Source organism: Alosa sapidissima, chromosome 20 (assembly GCF_018492685.1).
Source record: "Alosa sapidissima isolate fAloSap1 chromosome 20, fAloSap1.pri, whole genome shotgun sequence".
NCBI classification, from domain to species: domain Eukaryota; kingdom Metazoa; phylum Chordata; class Actinopteri; order Clupeiformes; family Clupeidae; genus Alosa; species Alosa sapidissima.
Genome location: NC_055976.1, coordinates 21,254,672 through 21,276,483, shown reverse-complemented (window position 1 = coordinate 21,276,483; position 21,812 = coordinate 21,254,672). Strand labels below are relative to the sequence as shown.

Below are 21,812 nucleotides of genomic sequence, written 5' to 3'. Positions count from 1 at the left end.
ATAGGCGAATCAAGTGAACAGCTGATACATTTTGGCCTGCACTAAAGAAATTAAACACCATAAACTATATATTTTCTAAAAGCATATACCCTCTAGAGGAGATATAACACAATTTAAGACATTTCCAATCTTCCTCTATGCCATGCACAATACATTGCCCTCTATTCTGTAAAGGTGAATCTAGTGTAAAGTGGATACATTTTGGCCTATACTGTCCAGGGAAAACAGATTAAACACCCTAAACTATATATTTTCTAAAAGCATATACCCTCTAGATGAGATATAATACCAGTTAAGACATGTATTAGCTTCCTCCATGCCTTGGACAATTTGTTTGTCAAATGTTGCAATTGGGGCAGCCGTGGCCTACTGGTTAGGGCTTCGGGCTTGTTACCGAAGGGTTGCCGGTTTGATCCCCGACTCACTAAAAAAATGTGGGCAGGGGAAGTGGTTGAGCACTGCTTTCCCATGCCCACATCCAGGCTGAAGTGCCCTTGAGCAAGGCACCTAACCCCTCACTGCTCCCCGAGCGTCGCTGTAGCAGGCAGCTCACTGCTCCGGGTTAGTGTGTGCTTCACCTCACTGTGTGTACACTGTGTGCTGTGTGTGTTTCACTAATTCATGGATTGGGATAAATGCAGAGACCAAATTTCCCCCACGGAATCAAAAGAGTATATATACTTATACTTACTTATTAGTTTTGGGTCAGACCTTACTTTGCCTGGACTATTAGATCCGTTGTGGTATTTATGCAAATTAGCTAGCTATACATAATTACATTATGCCCTGTTTGCCCATGTTAACAAACAATTTCCAAAAACTTATAATACATTTTTTGTTTGTCTTGATGTTAGTAATCAACTCAGTAATTTTCATGGTGATATGTGAAGGTTAATTTTTTTTCCCTATTTGCGTGAGAAAAATACTGTATGCGCTTGAATAGGGTATATTTAAGTCTTTTTCATAACTTTCTCCTATTGGGATTCTTCGGGGCTTTTTTCCCCTTACTCAGGACATACAAAATGTCCAAAAGAGGATACAAAATCAGTTAAGTTTTCTTCTGTTGAAATTTGTTCAACAGTTACCCCTATTTTGGCTTAAGATGACTGGACTAGTGTCTGATGCGCGTTTAGGAGAGTTTCAATTGCACGGGAGCAGTACCAGCGCAGGAGGGAGGGGGAGGAAGTAGCGAGCTAGCTCTCTGTTTTGTTTGAAAGTCAACAGAAGTGACGTTACCCAGCATCGCTTAGAGTACCTTTAATGTTGGGATATGATCCAAATGGTGATGAATAGGCTAATTAGTCTAAAAATGAGTCAAAATTACTACTATTCTTTCACACAAACTCGCGTCACAGACGTATGTCACCGCCCATTTGGAGGTGCAAACAATCGGATTTTTGGTTATTTAACCATCAGTTAACTACAAAATAGACATTTTACTTTGGATAGACTAGACAATAGCAATACATCATAGGAGTGATTAACGTAAAAAAATGAGTAACTCAACATTTGACACCTCCGATATGTTTAGTGTTCAAAAGACGTCAAATAGCCTGTTATCGTTACCAAATTGATAGCCAAGGAGCCAGAAGTGAACACGTATGTAGGCCTATGGCTATAAAAACCGTGTCTTCATTTTACAACTAAACAGAGAAAATACTTTTATATCCCTTGAGCCAGCTCCTGGTTACCTCCCAAAATCTCTTAAACGCCCACAAATACCCGTATGTTTGTGTGAAAGAATTACTAGGTTTGTTGTTTTTTATTTGTTGCTTATTTGTTATTTGTTTTATTTTTATGTTTTTCTAGGGCATGTCACCACGTCTGTGAAAGGATACAGTGTCGGTGAGTCACTTCCTTAAAGGGAATTGGGTAGCCTAGATGTCCACAAACGACTAAGAAAACGTGGGGAACATAGACAACCGGTGTCGCGTCATCCGACAAAATATAAGCTATATAAGAACCGCTGTCACGCTATCCGGAGAAATATGTAAGGGATACGACATGGTGGTCAGTTAACAGAAATTAATGCACGATCGAGGTTGTAATACGGCCCGAAGTGCAGCGGAGAATATTCAACACATCAAAACAATATTTCGAAAATGTGCTCAAGTTAACGCTGCTGACCACCAACCATTTCACTTTGATAATAAACTACATTTTGGTGCAAGATATATTCAGCAAGAATAACAGAAATTGGCTCAAGCAATCTTATGAAAAATGTCAGCCCCTAAAACTGCCAATTTCTCATGGGTGTATGGTCACCAAGCTTTATGGTAAACTAATGTTGAATGTCAGAAAAATTGCATTCAAAAACGTACCTTAATGATACACTATAATTTATAAAGGAACGAAGTTTAAAAAGAAAAACATTCATAAAATGGATTAGAAGAATAATTGGTAAGTAGCCTACATGATAGCCGCTTCTTTTCTAATAAATATAATGGGCTACATTATATATTTCAGGCCACTAGATGGCAGCATGCCACCACACTGTGGGCCTTATTTGGATGTGAGCAAACAGTGAAATGCCAGCGCATATAGCGCCATGAAATATTCAAAGCTACAGTATGTAATTTCTTCAAGCACGATTTACTAGCTACGGAAACTAGTAACTTCTAGCTACGACTTTATCGCATATTTCTTCTCGTAATTAGGTTATTTTTAGGGCTGTCAACATTAACGTGTTAATCGCAATGCGATTAAGGACCAAGCATAACCAGTTATTTATTTTTTTAACCAACAAGTGGTTGCCCTAGATCTAAAACAGCTGTTACCTTGGGCTGTCATCAGTGTGCAGCGTTAGTAGGCTACTATTGTATCTTTTGTGGTTGATTGTTATGTATTGGGGGTTGCATTCCTTAATATTGATCAACTAAAATGAAAGATGTCTTTGGTGCTGACGTTATTTTACTGTAGTCAATTCTGAGAAATGCAATGGTAACAGAAGGCATTGTTTACATTTTAGCCCGAGATGTCTTCAAGGATCGAATTAATTGAGTTTACAAAAATATTATATATTATATAATATAATATAATATATTTTCAAGTCAAGAGACATTCTTAATTTTCAAATGTCTGTGTCTGGGAGCATTAAACTTTTGAAAACCATAGGCCTAGTAGTTGCTAGGAACTTGTAACAGCATCGACTCACTCACTCACTCCAATTCAATTAAGTTCAAGAAAGTTTTATTGGCATGAATGTTTCAGTAACATTATTGCCAAAGCTCAATAACAAGTATACATAGGACAAACATGCCTAACAAAATTGGGAAATGAAGTGAGACTTTGAAATAAAGTAAGACAACTATTAAAAATAATAACAATCTCTCTCTCTCTCTCCCTCACTCCCTCCCTCCCTCCCTCTCTACTAGAGGAAGAAATTTATGTGAGACATCAGTATGTATGCCCTGGTCAGTCTGTCACCTTCTCAAAAGCCAAATATTATGATGATTTGTTTTTTCAACCGAGTGGGTCGGACTCTGCGATGCAGGTAGCAAACCGGACTCATGTAAGATATTTGCCTAAGCCTTTCAAGTCAAGTTCAAGTTTATTGCCAGTGTGATGGAACATCGCCTGGAATTTGGTTTAGTACTGTGCAGATCAGATACTCAGGGATGATGGGTTTTGAGGGCTCTTGCTGTCTGGGGATATGTATGTACTGTTGGTGAATCGTAAAGTTCTGGCTGTGATTCATTTAAACCTTTTCCCTGAAGGAAGAGGGGTGAATAGGGCATTGGCATGATAAGCCTTTGAGCTAAGCATGGCCAGAGTAGTGCATTATGGTCAATTAATAGATTATTAGAATAGATCAGGGGCCGTATTCACAAAGAATTTTAAGAAGAGCAACTCCTAAAAATAATGGGCGTGTCACTCCTAACTTTAGGACTCCTAATTATTTTCACTAAAAGTAATTCACGAAGCATTTTAGACCTAAAAGTAGCACCTAAGTCTGGGACAGCTTATAAGAAGTCGAGAGGACTCCTAACTCACTAAGACCTATTCACAAACAATCCTAAGCCGCTTTTAGTGGCATTTCACGTCGCAATGTTTTGAAATGAACGCGGTTGCAGGAGCACTCAATTGAGAGGGAATAATTGTGCATTGTAGCCTACCGTAATTAAGGGATGCAATAACGCCGCCAACAACCAAAACTATAATTGCATGTTGCATAGATGTAACGTCTCATTGTAGCCTTAATCAAATTAAATTGTTTCTCCTCTTTGCGAATGTATAGGCCTACGTGTCTGCATGCAGATTAATTATGACCGCCGCTAGCGAAGCGGTCATATAGGGATTGTCAACGTTTTTTTTTTGTTTTTTTTTCATCTACTTTCTGAATTTTTGGTCAACGATCCCCTGGACACCGAACCACCGGGGCACATGAAATTTGGTGGGTATGTAGCCCCACTAGACTTTTATGGAAAGATTTCGTTTCGTCCTCGGGGGCCACCCCCCCCCCCCCCCCCATGCTGGGCCCCCCGAACCGTAAAAAAAGCAGTTTTTCCTAAATAACTACCTGAACCGTGGGGCTGAGGATGAAGAATCTGTTATGGTATGTTGGTCTCAAGTTGGTCTCAAGTTGGTCTCAAGTACCAAATTTTGTGTGTATGATTGACCTGGCATTCTCTGGGGGTATGCCAAGTTTCGCAGAATTTCATCCATGGGGGGGTCTAAAAAAAATTAGGTTATGTGTACATTTTATTGACTGTACACTCATTGGCCTGTAGATGGCTGTGCACACATATACACACGCACACACACACAGTTGCTTTTCGCGGACCTAGGCTAGGACCAGCACGGCCTGGCACCGGTTCGCGGATTGCCAATCACACTGCCGTTGCAAAGCCTCTGAATGCAGCCAGCTGTCCCGTTTACCACGGACTTAAGCTGCCACCTCGTGGCGAAAAGTTGCAATACATTCGCAGCTCTGTGAATAACGGGAGGCACGAGTGCCACTTCTAAATGGGACCCACTGGCTAATTCATTCCGCAAACTGCTGACTCACGAAATGTATTTTAGCAGGTTACAAAACTGATTTCGTGATTCTCTTATGCATTTCGTCCACGTAATAAAATTATCGTTTCACATAATTCATTCCGTAAACTGCTGACTCACGAAATGAAGTGTAGCAGGTCACAAAGCTGATTTCGTGATTCTTTTATGCATTTTGTCCACGTAATGAAATTATCCTGACACATAATTCATTTCGTAAACTGCTGACTCACGAAATGTATTGTAGCAGGTCACAAAACTGATTTCGTGATTCTTTTATGCATTTCGTCCACGTAATGAAATTATCCTGACACATAATTAATACCGTAAACTGCTGACTCACAAAATGAATTGTAGCAGGTCACAAAACTTATTTCGTGATTCTTTTATGCATTTCGTCCACAGAATTAAAGCATATGTCACTGAATGCATTTCGTAAGTTGTTAAGTTACTATTGCGTGGACGGAATGCCTTCTGTAACACAACACAATAATTCTGTGGATGAAATTGAAATAGGATGCACAGAATGATGCGTGTAGGTGCATTCCGTATTTACGTAGACAGAATTACTTTGACCAAACATTTCGTCTACGACAGTGAATACTGCATTCAGCATTATGTCCACGAAAGGAAAAGGCCACCAGTCAATTTCGTCCACGAAATGATGTACTCTCTTCAGTGTTTCGTGGACACAATGCAAACCAATTTGTGCATTCCGTGGACAAAAGGCGTTACGATGTAACATGGTTTCGTAATGAATATATGTATTTCGTCACACGAAAGTCATTCTGTCCACGAAATAAGGCATGTTACATTTGGCGCCCCATACGTTAATCTTATATCAATAAGGACCTAGGTAATGTTACCGTTAGCGTTGGTTGAGTGATGGAGGCCAATTCGATTGATTGCATTTGTAGAAAACTATAAATGCGGTTATACCAAGCAAATTGATAGCAGCACTGTAATTGTATCTTTCGACTGTCATTTGTTGCACGTGCTACAAAAATCATTCTGTGCAATGGAAGATTTACTAACGTTACACCGGTCTGATACAGTTTTGCCTATACATGCGTGAGACTGAGACGCCTGTTTATTTAGTTTTAAGTGCGTGCAGGGTGTAAGAGGGGAATTGATGTGCTTTGATTCCAGCTTGGTAGTTGTAGTCTGTGAAATTAAAAAGCACGTGTGTGTGAAGTATCCAAACAATGACACCTTCATTTCATTATGGCTGCTTTAGCAACACACCTTAAGCTACTGTGTAGTGGGTCCCATTTAGAAGTGGCTACTTCATTCGCGCTTTCCTTGACTCTGACTTTCCTTGACTTTCCTTGAGCTGCGTGAATTTTATTACAACTTTTCGCCACGATATGGCAGTTTAAGTCCGCTTGATACTGTAAGGCGTGAGCCATTGGTTTCCAAAGGAGATTTTATTTGTGTCGCCAGCATAGCCTATTGACAATTTATGTTGTAAATAGGCCTTCCTTATAAGCCTACCTGTAGCTTAGGGAAGCTAACAGCTTTCTATTAGGATCTAGTTTGTTAGTTACAGTTTTGTCATAACTCCCTGATGCATTTTTGCATGTAGGGACCGTTCGTTATTTATAAACGGGGCCACCGGAGGAAAATAGGGGAGGGTCATGTCTTTTTATTATTTGTTGAGGGGAAGGTCACCTAACTTTTTTTTGTCTAGCAGGCAGGGTCACCCATCTTTTGTACTAATGAAAACAGCAAAAAGTCCAAGTGGCTTGTTTGATTGTTGATTTCTGTCGCCATATAACGTTCTCTTTCGTTCCATAGCTCTGTCAACATTGAACAATGAAAATAAGGGAGATTTCCCGGGTTTCTCACGCAAAATACGGAAAATGTCAACATTCGTCTCCATTAACTTTGGAAGGGTTGGAGCAACAAAGTAGCCTACTTTATTCACGCCTAACAGCCTATATCCATTTGGTCAACTTTATCCAGCCCTAAAAAAGTTAAATTTAACTTTGGTTTACTTGTAGTTTACCGTGTAGCCTAACTTTAAACAGTGTGCATGCTTAACATAAAGCACACTTGCGCTTCATTCATCCACACATCCAGCTCCTAACGTTTTGACAAGCATTTCTACAAATTGACCTCGTTCCTGCCCATCTCTAGCTTTGCTGTCTCCATCCTTTCTGTTTTTGTTGTTTGCAAAAAAAATATATAGTATTTATTGGTAACCAGCAACAAGTGCAATTTGTTAATCGCTGTCATTCTCTCTCCTGCCAACAAAAATGTGTTACGTTCCAAATAGCAGTGCGTAATTCTGCTTCATAAAGTTGAACAAATACATTTGGTCATATAAATAGCCAGTTTATGGTCTACAGTGTAGTTGGTAAGTTATGGTAGGCCAACTTGGAGTGAATATACAGCGGGAATTCTTTGTCTAGCTGAGTAGCCTGGCAGGTGCGCACGTAGGCATAGCCTACGGCCGAACACTGCAAGCGCTAAGGAATCGTGCTCTCACGACAACCACGTTGTTAACTTAAAATAGGCCTAGGTTAACATCACTCTGAGTTCGCATTCAAGCAAGCAAAACGATGATTTGAATACATCTGTTTCACTGGAGGGGCTAGGGGTAACAACAGGACAACACAGACACAGGCCAGAATGCAGGACTAATGTTATGAGAGTATTACAGTAATATGGGATATTCTATGGGAAAATATTAAAACGGCAAGACAGCGGGGAAACGTTAAAATGATAAACCCGGAAAAAGTTGGCATGTTAGTTATTCTTCGGTCCCTGTGATTATTTGTGAAATTGTGCAAACGGCCTTTTAAAGCCATTTGAGAAGGAAGGAGTGTAGCAAGCTCACAAATTGACGCTCGTCTAAAAAATTGAGCTTTGGATAATGTTCAGCTTCGGCAGCTTTACAATGACTGAGGAAGCCTAGAGACGAGTCCAGACGAGCAACAAGTTCATGTGTTGAATTTGTTATTACCCAGTGTGCTTTGTTGAATGGTCTCAATGCTTTATTGTTTTATTTCATGTGAATACTTACTAGAGGAGTAACTTTTCAAGTAGGCTAATGCAGTTGCAGGAAGTGTGCATTTAGTTTCCATGCTTATTGTGTTTCCACAACAATGTTAGTGAGTAAATCTACTGAAATGGCCACCATCTTGGTGAAGTGTGATGTGTAAGATCAGAAAGCAGAGGTTGGTTACAGGGCGGCAGCATATGTAGATGTGTTTACATAGCGCGTAAAAGCGTGGGCGGAAGACATCAACAATTGTCCGGGGAGGGTCATGTCAGTTTTGAAAATGCTGCTGGAGGGTCGTTGAAAATTATAGCGCAGGCTGGGGAGGGTCATGCAACTCTTGATCGAAGCACTCAAAATCCCTCCGGTGATCCCGTTTATAAATAACGAACGGTCCCTTAGAATAGCCAGAGCGTGGATATCTTAATCGGAAAATTAAACCATATCGGGTGCCTATGGACTAGGCTGGGTGAACCCAGCCTGATCTGCCCGCTATTTATTTTTTGATTTCTTAAAAGATTGAGCTTGGTCTGGTGAAAGCCAGACTAGCCATGTACCTCAGTTACACAATGCAAGGGAACATGAATCAGCCTATATTTGCACGAACAATAACGGACAACAGCTCTTCAACTTTGGCCCGTTAAAATGTGTATGAACAGTCTAGCGACGCATTTCATCAAGGCCCATTTGGACATGTCAGTTATTTGCACCACTGGTTAGATGTAAAACAGCATTTAGTTTCAGACTACTGTTACTTAATTTGTGCATTAACAATAACGTTTCAGACTACTGTTACTTAATTTGTGCATTGACAATAAAGTATCACATGAACTAAAGATGACTAAAATCTTATGTAGAAGAAGAAACATTCACCAAAAATCCATCCATCCAAAAATGACCTTTGTTTTTGATAGTTCCATGCCGTTTTCAACAGCTGACAGAGATGTTTTTGTTTATAAATAAATAAATAAATAACATTATGCTGATACCTTTTGCTTTTCCCAAATACAATGTAGCCTACAGGTGTAAGTGACCTTTCATCAATCCAGTTGCAATGGATGAACTGTGATGAACTACCCTACTTGTGATTGTTCAGAGATTTTAAAGGTTTTATAACAATGCTACATCTTCTTTGGCTATTCTACAATCTATTCACCTTTTCAGCACCAGTAGGCTACTTTCTGTGCAGCCGCACACACACACTCAGGCATGCCAAACAAGCATACAGAAAAGTTTCAAGAGTGGGGGATGGAGTAAAATATGGAGACAAATTGAAGTGTGATTTCTTTTCGAGGAACGGATGTACAGGACTGAGCGGCGGTCATATTTTGTACCGCTATGCGGTACATCTAGTTTAAAACATGTTGCAAAGACACTGCATCAATCCGTAGTGTATTTTTTTATGCTACTAGGCTATTTGCTTTGTCTTACTCTTTATTCATTTAGGGTATTTATTCATCATCTTCCATCCTTCGCGGTACTTGTGTAGCGCACGCATTCTCACCAGCAAAGACCTGTCACCTGTCACTCGTCGTAGGGGAGGTTTTTGGCATAATTCCCGCATTATAATCATCAGCCAATCAAGGTGGTCACTTCAATCAAGCTTGTGCATGAGTAATGACGTCAACCATAGCAACGAAGACTCACTCTTAGTTTAGGAGTTGCCATTTTTCCTTACTAAGAGTAGGTCTGAAAGGCTTTGTGAATAACTTTTTAGACAAAACTCCTAGCTAAAATATTTTAGTGCGATTTAGGAGTACTCCTAGTGGTAAGATAAAATGCTTTGTGAATACGGCCCCAGGCTATCAGGATCAAGCCAGGGTCTATTTTGAAAGATGGTAAAAATTTTAAGTCTTAGGCCAGGTGTGAAATGCATGGACCAAACAGTCCCCTTTCATACTGCCAAATGTGAGCTAGTTCTTTGAAAGACAACCACAATAAATAAAATAAATTGTACAATGTAACTGAAAAATACCCCCCCCCCCCTCCAGATCTTGCTTCCTTCTTATGAGTTCCGAAACAGAGACGTGTTTATTCCTGAGGTCACTAGACAACATGAGGGCGATTATTTCTGGACACATGCCAGAACTGCTGCTACATTTCTGATGAGGTTGGGAACGACCAAATTATTTCTCAAAGGTGAGATAATGTTAATAGTCATTACTTTCCATTCACTTTTTGCTATCAGTTACCATTCTTGATTTCTTGATGCTTGCCTCCGCCTCCGCTCATCATCTCGGAGTTGGGTGGTTTGGGCTGCATATTGTCCATCTTTTTCCTGAGACATGTTTTGCTCTCTCACAGATTGCGGCAGTGAGAAGGAAGTATATTATGGAAATAAGTTCAGTCTGGAGGTGCCACAGGCAGCGTCCGTATTGAAGTTCACCAGAGAGGGGTCGACTGACCACAAGATCCTGTGGAGTCGGAACAACACAGATAACAGTCTGGGAGCCAGCTGGAATGCCTTCAATATCAAGTACGCCGATGCGGGCCGCTATGCTTTCCTAAAGGAGAACGGGGTCGAGATCTCCAGCACTTCTCTTTATGTTCGAGGTAATAATAATAATAATAATGATGATGATAATAATAATAATAATAACTAGAAATGTAATGCCAGAGGAATTACAATAGTGGATGGAAAGCTGCTGGCTTAATGTTGGTGGGGAGATTCGTGGGAAAAAAACATTGAATCACTTAATGTTTGAGTTCATACAAACCCTCGTACCAAAAAACCTTGTGCGTCAAGGCGTTCTTGAGATATAACACTCTAGGTGTTTTTGACCTTGACCTTTGACCTCCAACATCAATTCACTTCATCTTTGAGTCCATACAAACACTCATACCAAATTTCAGGCATGTATGTCAAGGCATTCTTGAGATATCGCGCTCAGAATATTCATGGACTTGACCTTTGACCTCCAACATCAACTCACTTCATCTTTGAGTCCATACAAACACTTGAACCAAATTTGAAGCATATGCGTCAAGCCGTTCTGGAGATAAAATGCGCAAAGCATGAGATGGCTGTGACTTATTTTGACACACGGGTAACACTTAAACAGAATGTGTAGTTTTAGGGAGCGCCACATTGTATGCATTAGAAGCTGAGACGGTTGAATTCACAAGATAGTGGATTCCATCCACTATAATAAGAAGAAGCCAGGAGATTTCAAGATAGTGGATTCCATCCACTATAATAATAATTACGATAAGTATAGCCGCAAGTGGCAATGAACAGCATATCCAATCCTAAGGCCCAAGAAAATTATCCCATTTCATTATCTGGGCGGGCTTTATACGATGATAGACCGGTGAGCAACGGTGCCTAGTCATTCATGTCACATGAGCGGACTTCGCTTGATTTTGTTTACAACAGAAAGGCTGTTGCTAGAGAAGCTAGATTGTGTACAAGATATTGACAGTGTATAAACAAACAGAAAACAGTAATTAAGGCATTTGTTGAGAATAAGGATGTTTTGGCTGTTCTCTTAACAGGATTCACATAGTTTGTCGTTCTGATTGGTTAGGTCTATCCAATTGTGTGCAGAGGTATTTTTTCCCAATTGTTTTATTTCCTTTTTTTTTTTCATTTGAAACACGCCCTATAATCATGTCCCAGTGTTGCAGTACCAGACTCAAATTCTGAGTAGAATTGAGTCTGGCTAAGTCAGGCTACATAGCTTCTATCTGTGGAACGGCTCTTAAAATTTGTGTGTTGATTTACATTTTGGCACCATGTTAAACAGCTTAGAGCTGCCACACTGCCCCAAAACCGCACTGCAACAGCAACCCAGGTAGAGGATAGAATATTGAATATTTTTTTAAATGAAGGATATTATTACATTCTGTCTAAGTCAACATTAGTTGAAAAACAGTAGACCTAGTTTTGCGTGCTGATGTTGGTTGTGGATTTCTAGCCATTATCAAGGACAACCTCTATAGACAGAGAGTAGCAAAGACGACCTCTATAGACCAAGAGTAGCAAAGACAGAGTAGTCGCAGTGCTTCAGGCACACTCCCAGTGTGAGCACACACCAAAAGTGCACCGCGGCAGCAATGTAACGCAGCTGTTCCACAACTGTGACGGAGGCAGTGTGTTCTGCCAATTGCAAACTAAAGAGGGATTTTTTTTCATCCTCCATTTTTGTTTTTACATTTGTCTTGCTCTCTCCCCCTCCAAGAAAACCTGGAATATTACGATGTGAGTAAGAAGTCCTTCCTGGAAAGCAAGTTCCCAGTTCCTATAAACGAGGCTGTGGTTATTTTTATCGATCCATCGCAGAATGAGTATCTGCTCTTTGTACATGGCACAAAGACCGAGGAAGCATTCCAGATGTTTCAGGATCGGTTGCAGCTACAGCCCTCGCAAAGTGGAGAACTGGAACTCCGTATTATGGACCTGAAATCAAGGGATGTGGGACGATATGAAGTCAAAGACAAGGAAGAAGGCCTCGTCTCTGTCATATGGCTTTCTGAGACTGGTAAGGTGTTATTTTTTGTGTGGTTTTTTTATATTTTTCTGAATGTTTCTGTATTATCAGACTGTCAGGCATGCAGAATGCAGCAGGATGATGTGTGGAAAGTTGAGTGTTTAGACAGATTTATTGAGTGAAGAGTGAAATCATGCACCTGCTGTAAATTCAGCATGGTGAAAATCATGATGTATATTCAGTGGTGTTCCATGAACACATCACATTTTCTCAAAAAAGCAGTCACACCATCAAGGATTCCTCACGCAGTCCCCAACATTCTCACTCACTGCCCCCTGGGGGCCGCTACCTATCACTGCATTCTCTTTCCCTGCATTACATCTCTGGAACTCTATGCACAATAGTGTACATAATCTCTGCAATATATGTCAGAATGAACCAAACAATACTATTTTCACTTTTTCAATAATCAAATACTTTTGTTAGATGTGTAAGTCTGTAGAACTAAGTATGCACTGCAGTGCGTCAAGTATGTACATGTTGAATCTGAAGATTATGTTGCTCGTTGGTTGTACAGTATATATAACTAGTGCAGTGCCTGTTCAAACATGCTAGTCCCGTAGAAAACCTGCTAAGCATTCAATAATGAATACTGAATGTTATAATACATTATAATAAATGTGTAGTGAGCAGAATTTAAGCATGGCTGCATGTGACATTTTTTACAGATCAAAATGACATGGGCACGCTATATGTTTTGCCTATTGAATAACCTGATTAGAGAAGACTAATTATTTTGTGGAATGATGCATCTGAAATTTGCAATAATCAAAAACAATCTCTGGTAGCCTATAAGTGACATCACGCTTTGTCTGCCACACATTGCCTGTAGCTGGCTGTGTGTAGAATTGCAGTCCTTGCAGGGGACCTTGCAGTCACAATTGTTGTTTGTTTTTCATGTAAGTTCTACAACCAAGAAGAGTGAATGCTCAAATTTCAAGTAATCATCATCATTCACATCATACCTTACCATGGCATTGTGTTGGCGTTATGGATGTGACAGTTTTACATGGAATTGTCCATTATTGTTATTAAGTCTAAAGACAGACATTTTTATATATACAGTATATATATATATATATATATATATATATATATATATTATTTATTTATTTATTTATGGTCTGTTATATTTATCTGTTTCTCTCTCTCTCCTCTCTCTACCCTGTACACCTGCTCCCCACCTGCGTTTTCAAGTGGACATGACTGGACCCATTGCCGCTGGTTGTGTGATCAGTATATTGATTGTTTTAATGATCACCTGTTGCTGTGTGTGGAGGTCTCGCAAGAAGAGGGATACAGCCCCTGTTTCTTCACCATCACCAGAGTACCACGCGCCCATCCATGTGCATGTAAGTGGAGCGCCATCTACAGGATTGATCCATCTATCATCTCAGTACATACAGTGGTGTACTTAAGTTTAGGCACCCAAAGTTGACTAAAAAGAGGAATAAAAGAAAAATCATCTTTTGGTTTGATCTTAATGTCTTAATTGAAAAAAATGCCATGAGGAAAAATCCAACCTTTAAGGACACCAATTTTATTTGTGAATGAATAATGTATCGTAAATAAATAAATGTTCTTCATTAAAATACAGGGTGCATAAGTATACAATAGGAACCCCTATGTTAAATTCCCATAGAGGCAGGCAGATTTTTATTTTTAAAGGCCAGTTATTTCATGGATCCAGGATACTATGCATCCTGATAAAGTTCCCTTAACTTTTGGAATTAAAATAGCCCCACATCATCACATACCCTTCACTATACCTAGAGATATCGTGGTTTTATTTCAGTTAGCCTAATAGCTGGTTTGATTTTGCATTGAGCTATTAGGCTAACTGAAATAAAACCATGATATCCCTAGGTATGATTCTACGTCGTTGGCAAAATGATCATGATACCCTTTATTTCAGCCCTCTCTATGGTTTAGTCTTGCGTAGGCCTATATAGGCTACTTTGCTAAATGAGCCTCATGCCCAATAGGCTGTACTGTAAGTGTGATTTATTCCATAATGTATGAAATATACTGTATTTATGTCAATTTATCAATTAACAAAATTCACCAGGTCATAATTTAAGGGTTTATTTAAAAAAAATCTTCTTGGGCAGTGATATGGACGCAGTAAGGTATTACAGTAATACGAGTGATTGAAATCGTTATTTAAACAACCAAAGCGGTCATACTTACAGGTCACACAGGGCGCAGCCATCTTGGATTTAAACAACCAAAGCGGTCATACTTCCAGGTCACACAGGGCGCAGCCATCTTGGATTTAAACAACCAAAGCCAAAGATAATGAATGCGTAGCAAGATGGGTCGTCCTAGCTCATGTCTATGAGGGCAAAGTGGAGTTCAGTCAGAGACTGGCTCTGGTTCAGTTCCCGCCTGCACAGGGGCGTGTCACTGACGTATGACTTACGTTTGAACGCCTCTGTTCCACGCCAGACAAGCCAGAGTACAAAACAAACTTGGTGTACACCTTCATTAATGTTGATTTTCTCCCGACTGGAGGGTCATACTGTCACGACATTCTACTGAAATAGGGAGGAGGGTTTGGAGATAATGATACTGTGTCCGAAATGTGCATCCATTGCTCAGAAAAATAAGGCTTTGACAAATTCTGGGAAATTCTTGGATTCTGCCATAGACCTCAATGTTAAAAAGAGAGCCCGATCACTGCATACAGTAAATGTGCGGGGGCGTGTACTGCTACCCTATTTGCATAAATTTCCAGGGACAGGAAATGGCCTCTCATGAAGTATCTTCGTAATCAACCATCTTTGCCAAAGCGGTCATACTTACAGGTTGCACAGGGCGCAGCCATCTTGGATTTCGTATCGAAACTCTTCCTCTGTCCTTTGAGTTTGACTGAGCGAGAAAGTTCGCCGTCTGAGTAAAGGAGGCGTCTTGGTGCATGTTGTTAGGCAATGTCCTGTCTTTCTCGTCGGAACTACGACACGGATAGATAATAGAACGCAGCATTAGCGTTGAGATGTTGTTCATTGAGTGTTAGAGATAACGATCCAAATAGCGGGGAGAACCAGGATGGATGAAACATGTTTTAATAAAACGTAATTTACAAAGAGATTGTGCCACACTGAAAGCTAATATACTGTAGGCCATCTTTATGTAGAGAAACAATTATTTTTTTCAGATCCTCAGAGACTTTTTTTGCCATGTGGTTCCATGTTGAACTTCCAGTGTGAGAGCACAAATAACACCAAATTTAACACACCTGCTCCCCATTTACACCTGAGACCTTATAACACTAATGAGTGTTACACTCAGACAATGGGACCTGGTGAACTTTTCAAAGTAAACGGTAACACTAAAACAAGGGGCTACATTGAGATTTTTGGTGGAAAAGATCAGGCAGTCTGCTGAGAGACCTGCCCCAATGGGCATCATTGGACCATTAAACCACACAATGATCCAAAACATATAGCCAAACAAGGCAAGAAATGGTTAACTGAGAACAATATCAACATTTTAGAGTGGCAGAGCCAGAGTCCAGACCTCAATCCGTCAAAAAAGTGCGCACAAGGCCAGAGTGATGGCAAATAATTGTTCCAGACTGAAAACCCGGATTTCTATTAAAAAGGTGTTGTCTAGATTCATTGTGGAGACATGGAGAGGCTTGGTAGATCTTATAAGAACCATTTTGAAAATGTATTTGTGAACGCAAATAAAGATGTTTCCATAGATTATTTAAAAAGGGTATGAATAATTTTGGACTTGCCATTTTTCATAAAAATGTTAAAAAAGATGAAAACATTTCTTTTTTAAATTCCATGTTGCTCACACATTGTCTTACAAACTTTTGTCATGTGACATTGTCATTTTCAGTCAGAACAAACATATTCTAGTCACCATCAGTGATCAGTTGTTCTTAAAGTTACTGTTCGCTCTGAATAAAATAGAGTAAAGTCAACAGTGTGCTGTAGAGCGATCTTATTATTGCTATTTAAATATGTTCCTGCAATTGACCTGCTCCTAACCAGGCTGTGTGTGGACCTTGGTTTGATTACATCTATCCATCCGTTTCTGTTGCAGGATCCTGTTGTAATATATTCACCAGGCCACCCCCTTCAACCTCGGCCTACGGTGAGAGGCTAGCCCTACACACACACTATTAAATAACATATCATCCTCTTACTGTCTCCCTCAGTCTTCCCTTTTATCCCTCCTTGTCTCCTTATCACTATTTCACAAGGCCCATCAAGGAGCAACGTGTTCATGTTGTTTTCTGTGGATTTAGTTTAGACTGCTTTATATTATGCTAGAGCCACAATATACTTAACAACTACCTATCATGAACAAAGTAAACTGCTGTTGGAATAATACCAGATTGCAATGGTGAAAACGAGCCCATGTTTTTCTGTGTGTTCCTCCACAGGCACCAGTTGTAGAGGAAGGTTCTGCTGCCCCTGTAGAGAGTGCAGATGGGCAATCGGGGCAGCAGTCTCTCCCTTCATCTCAACCCTTGGACAACAATGTCCCACTTGTAAGTTCAGCCATCAACAAACTCTACATCTTCTATTGTATCATATCATATCGTTAAAGGTGTGAAAGCGACAAGAAAAAAATGTTGTGTAGACGTGGTCTTAAATGTCACCTTCACTCGTCACCTCAGAATTGTATTTTCTCATCTCTAATCTCAGTCTGTCTGCATTTCTGTTTCCTTCATTGCTTCTTTTTTGGGGCCTCATTGTGTTTCTACGTTTTCCTATTATTATTATTATTATATGCAATGGGAGTCTATGGCAGCCCATAGAACTGTATGGTAAAAAGTTGGGAAATTTGGCACACTGATTGGGGACGGTCTCATGATTCATGTCACCAAGTTTCATGTCGGCAACTCAAACCCTCTAGCGCCACCAACAGGCCAAAGTTGGACGTGCGTTCATGCACGTAACTTTTGACCTGTTGGTCTGATTTTCAAAAGTCAGGTATAGACCTCTCCAGAATAAGTCCCGCCTCCTAACTTCCGTATCCATCCAACTTCCTGGCGTCGATTGTCTATGGGAAATAACATGGCGTTTTGAAAGATCGTACCTGTCAAACTCTGTAGGTGACATAGTAGAAAAAGCTGCTGGGCAGATTGGCCTACACACTTCTGCCATCTAGTTTCCACTGGATTTTTTGATTTTCGGTGCCGTTTAAGTAGTATAGTCTATAGTATACTACTTAAACGGCACCGACAATCAAAAAATCCAGTGGAAACTAGATGGCAGAAGTGTGTAGGCCAATCTGCCCACCAGCTTTTTCTACTTCGCTACCTACAGATGTTTTACCGGTATGATATTTCGAAACGCCGTGTTATTTCCCATAGACAATCGACGCCAGGAAGTTGGATGGATACGGAAGTTACGGAGGCGGGACTTATTCTGGAGAGGCCATTTTGGATTTCATCAAAAACACTTAAAATGTATCAGGGGTCACATACTTTCTCTGATTCCCACCAAATTTGACACAGATCATCTTCAGACCAAGCCTCACAAAAGTTATCACTTTTTGTCTTCGGAAGTATTACTGTTCGCCCGTAAAAGCCAATCAAAATTTGCGGCGAAGCCGCCAAACAGGAAGTGAGCTCATATCTCAGCAACCCTTGCATGTATCAAAACCTTTGACCTCTAGGGGGCGCTGTAATTCACAAACATGCCTTTTGGCCTGTAGCTGCTGCTGTGCTTAGAATTACATTTTACTAGTGGTGTCTGGTAATACTGTGAAAGGTCCTTAGGTCAACTGAGGGCAACTTGTCACATCAATATAATTTATTCGGCCGCCGTATTTGATTTGATCAAAAACACCAACAATTTCGCACAGGTCACAAATTTCATCTGATCTTCACCAAAATTGGCACAGACCATCTTCAGACCATGCCTTGTCACTTCATTTATTTCTGTAACAATTGATAGAAGCGTTCGCCCGTCACATCCAATCGAAATTTGTGGCGAAGCCGCCAAACAGGAAGTGAGCTCATATCTCAGCAATCGTTGCATGTATCAAAACCAAACTTGGTACATGGACTCATGACCCCATCAGGTGAATGCCGAAGAAATTTTGTGACCTTTGACCTCTAGGGTCACTGCAATTAGCAAAAATGCATTTTGCCTTGTAACTTTTGACGTGCTAGACGTGAAACTCAGGAATCAAGTTTATGGTCTATGGTCTATGTAGGCCTAGCCCAGGCCATGGCACAAGGCCATGGCCTCTGTTGGATCACCCTCTCTCTCTCAGTTCTCCATAGTCTAAGTCCAAGTCTAAATCCAAATCTAACAAACATTGCAGTGTAGTTACTTTTAAATGCTTTAAACAAAGAAGAAAATGGCGCCAAAACAAGCCCACATGGTTGGCTCTCCACTTGGCATCAGACACACCTACTCACACCCACTTCACACCTATCTGAATAGCATGAGGAGAAATATCTTATATATCAGAAATATCACTTATAGAATATTCCAAACATTCTCACAATCAAATCATTACAATCCTTGTACCGAGACTATCACAATGATACCGAACATGAAAACATTTACATTTCATGACACATGGATACATTATATCAAGGTAACATCCTTTGTCCTGTGTACCTGAACCACTACATTAGCATTTGATTGGGGGAGGGAAGGGTGTCTTTGTTTTAAACCAAGAAGGGCCACATGGCAATTAAATTATTAATAATTTTAATCGTAAAATTATTGCTATCAGGCTGTTGTCATTTCCTTTCGAGGCTGTTGTCACTTCCTTTCGAGGCTGTTGTGTTTTTGTTACTCTGATCTGCTATGAGTAGATTTTTATTTATTTATTAATTCATTTCAAGCAATGCATTTTAAATTGTTTAATTCTATACTTAAAAAAGGTGTTTTCATTATCATCTCTACTACAGTCTTACAATGAAGTTATTGGCAGCGGTCCTGAGCCTCTCTATACATACCCTTCTGCTGCTCCTTCTGGGGTACGTAATATACATTCCTAATGCATGTACATTGGCTCAAGAGCACTGCTTGAGATAAAATGTTATGAAGACTTTTAGCCATTTTATGATTTTTACAGAAACTAGGCAGGAAAAATGTCTTTTTGCTTATACCTTATTATACCTTATAACATACTACCTTTACATATGCCATGTTTGTGAATCTTAATGACCGTACTTGATTGTGTGTCTTGACAAGGACCGCATTGACTGCATAACAGACAGACAAACAGTGATGGCAGCAAAACAGTGATAACACAACAGTAACCGTTGTGTAACCGTAGTTACCGTGATGGCACAATATCAATCCAAAACAGTGATAACACAACAGTAACCGTTGTGTAACCGTAGTAACCGCGATGGCCCAATATCAATCCAAAACGGTGATAGCACAACAGTGACCGTTGTGTAACCGTAGTAACCGTGATGGCACAATATCAATCCATCCCTGTCAGGCCTCAGCTGGAGGAGCGGGAGGAGGAGGGGCCGACCCTGACCCTAGTGCCCCACCAGACCCTGGGATTCAGTACCAGCCCCAGGGGTGGTGTGGAAGTATGGGAGACTTCCTCACCAGTTCTCCTCTGAACATGGACACCAACACCGCCACCAGTACCTACAATTCAGACAAACTCAACTTTTGAAAAAAGCATTCATGAAAAAGTTCAAGAAAAGTTTATATTTTATACTTTACACTTTATTTTACACTTTCTTTTCCAGAACTACTTACAGTGCAGTAGAGATGCATAAGGACATGTAGTAGCCTACAGGCATGTCTAGCATTGGCCAGCGGCTAGCATAACACAATGCTCAGACCATAATAAGTTCTGTCTCATTCCTATGGTAACACAATTGGTTTGCCTTAACTGAAAATTGAATAAGCGCGCGTTTCGCTATGAAAGTTGAACCAAGTTCAAAGCTCAGCTTGTTCAACGCTAGCGTTACGCCAGCATTGCCACCGTTCCGTTGCCGAACCATAGAGAACAACAGGAAACCTGCAGCTTGCCGCTGGCTAATGTAATCCATAGACAGTGTTGGGGAGTAACGGAATACATGTACCGGCTTTACGTATTCAGAATACAAATTATGAGTAACTGTATTCCGTTACAGTTACAATTTAGCTGGTATTTAGAATACAGTTACATTGTTGAAATCAATGGATTAGCCTACATGACGATACTTCTCTATTTCATAAGTTTATTCACTCTCTAAATAAATTAAGGCAACTCCATTTCCCAGAAGCTCCTGAAAGCAATCTATGATGAAATTGTTTCCATGTTTAAATCCAAGCCCCGCCGTCTTGCACTAGCCTCACATTGCACCCATCAAAATGCAGCCAGTGTGCATTATGGACGCGTCATCAGAGACCCTGAAATAACTGTTTGCACAGCAAATTAGGAGTAAAGTAAGTGGAGGTAACTCCTGTTCCTCACTGATCGTGGTTCCTGATGTCTGTTCAAAGGATATTTTCCCAAGTATTAATAGCTCAGGCTACTTCGGCCAATCGGTTACAGTTTGCTAATCAATAAACAAAGCCTAGTTCACATGTTGATTTAGACCTACAATAAAAACCCATCTCTAAAATAGGCACTGCACAAGTTTTTTTATTGTAACTTAAAATAGCTTTATGGCTTATTTTATTTCTAATTAGATCTACATTTACGTTCTAAAATAAATTATGATGCAGCCTGTGAATTATTCTTTTGAGTAGCATATTTTAACGTGCGTTTTTTTATTGTCATTACACAATCACGTTAATTTTGAGCACTGATATACAGTAGCCTATAGTGTTTACATTTGCAGGTCATTTGCGTTCCACCTGTCATATGGGCCCCTCATTTGTACTGGGTTGATTCCACCTAAAATCTCACAGGCACACCTTAATTATAATTTCTGGCTACGCCCTGAAAGTAGCCTATTTTTTTTTATTTGTGTTAATTAGCCTAGTCGCCTGCTGTAATTTTAGTGGTCACCTTGCTTTTTTTATAGTTGAATCAGGTAGCTTAGTTGACTTTAAGTTCTCCTATGTGGGCCTAACACTTCAGCCATTTGGAACAGAAGAACACACCAGAATAGGCCTGTTTAGTAAGCAGGATTTGATGGCCGCATTCCTACACTTATAAAATGCAATTCAATGCGGAAGTAATCCAAGTATTCAGAATACGTTACTGAGATTGAATAATGTAACGGAATACGTTACAAATTACATTTTTGGGCATGTATTCTGTATTCTGTAACGGAATATGTTTTGAAAGTAACCTTCCCAACACTGTCCATAGAGAACAATAGGAAACCTGCCGCTTGCCGCTGGCTAATGTGATCCATAGAGAACAATAGGAAACCTGCC

At 40.1% G+C, this 21,812-nt stretch overlaps 1 protein-coding gene across 4 annotated transcripts in view; it reads left to right on the top strand.

Annotated features, from left to right (window-relative positions):
* LOC121694970 overlaps nt 1–21,413 on the top strand; it is a 55,233-nt gene extending 33,820 nt beyond the window's left edge. Inside the window, exons 2-11 of one of the 4 annotated variants that reach the window (XM_042075417.1) lie at nt 1,810–1,845; nt 3,375–3,511; nt 9,991–10,138; nt 10,304–10,552; nt 12,181–12,480; nt 13,687–13,841; nt 16,546–16,596; nt 16,889–16,996; nt 19,382–19,450; nt 19,924–21,413. In XM_042075417.1, coding sequence (XP_041931351.1) covers nt 1,810–1,845; nt 3,375–3,511; nt 9,991–10,138; nt 10,304–10,552; nt 12,181–12,480; nt 13,687–13,841; nt 16,546–16,596; nt 16,889–16,996; nt 19,382–19,450; nt 19,924–20,109 — 1,439 coding nt within the window. In that variant the 3' untranslated portion in view covers nt 20,110–21,413. Of the gene's footprint in view, nt 1–1,809; nt 1,846–3,373; nt 3,512–9,990; nt 10,139–10,303; nt 10,553–12,180; nt 12,481–13,686; nt 13,842–16,545; nt 16,597–16,888; nt 16,997–19,381; nt 19,451–19,923 lie in introns of all 4 variants that reach the window. The other 3 variants (XM_042075418.1, XM_042075421.1, XM_042075419.1) reach the window with 3 other exon arrangements.
* The last annotated feature ends 399 nt before the right edge of the window (nt 21,414–21,812 follow it).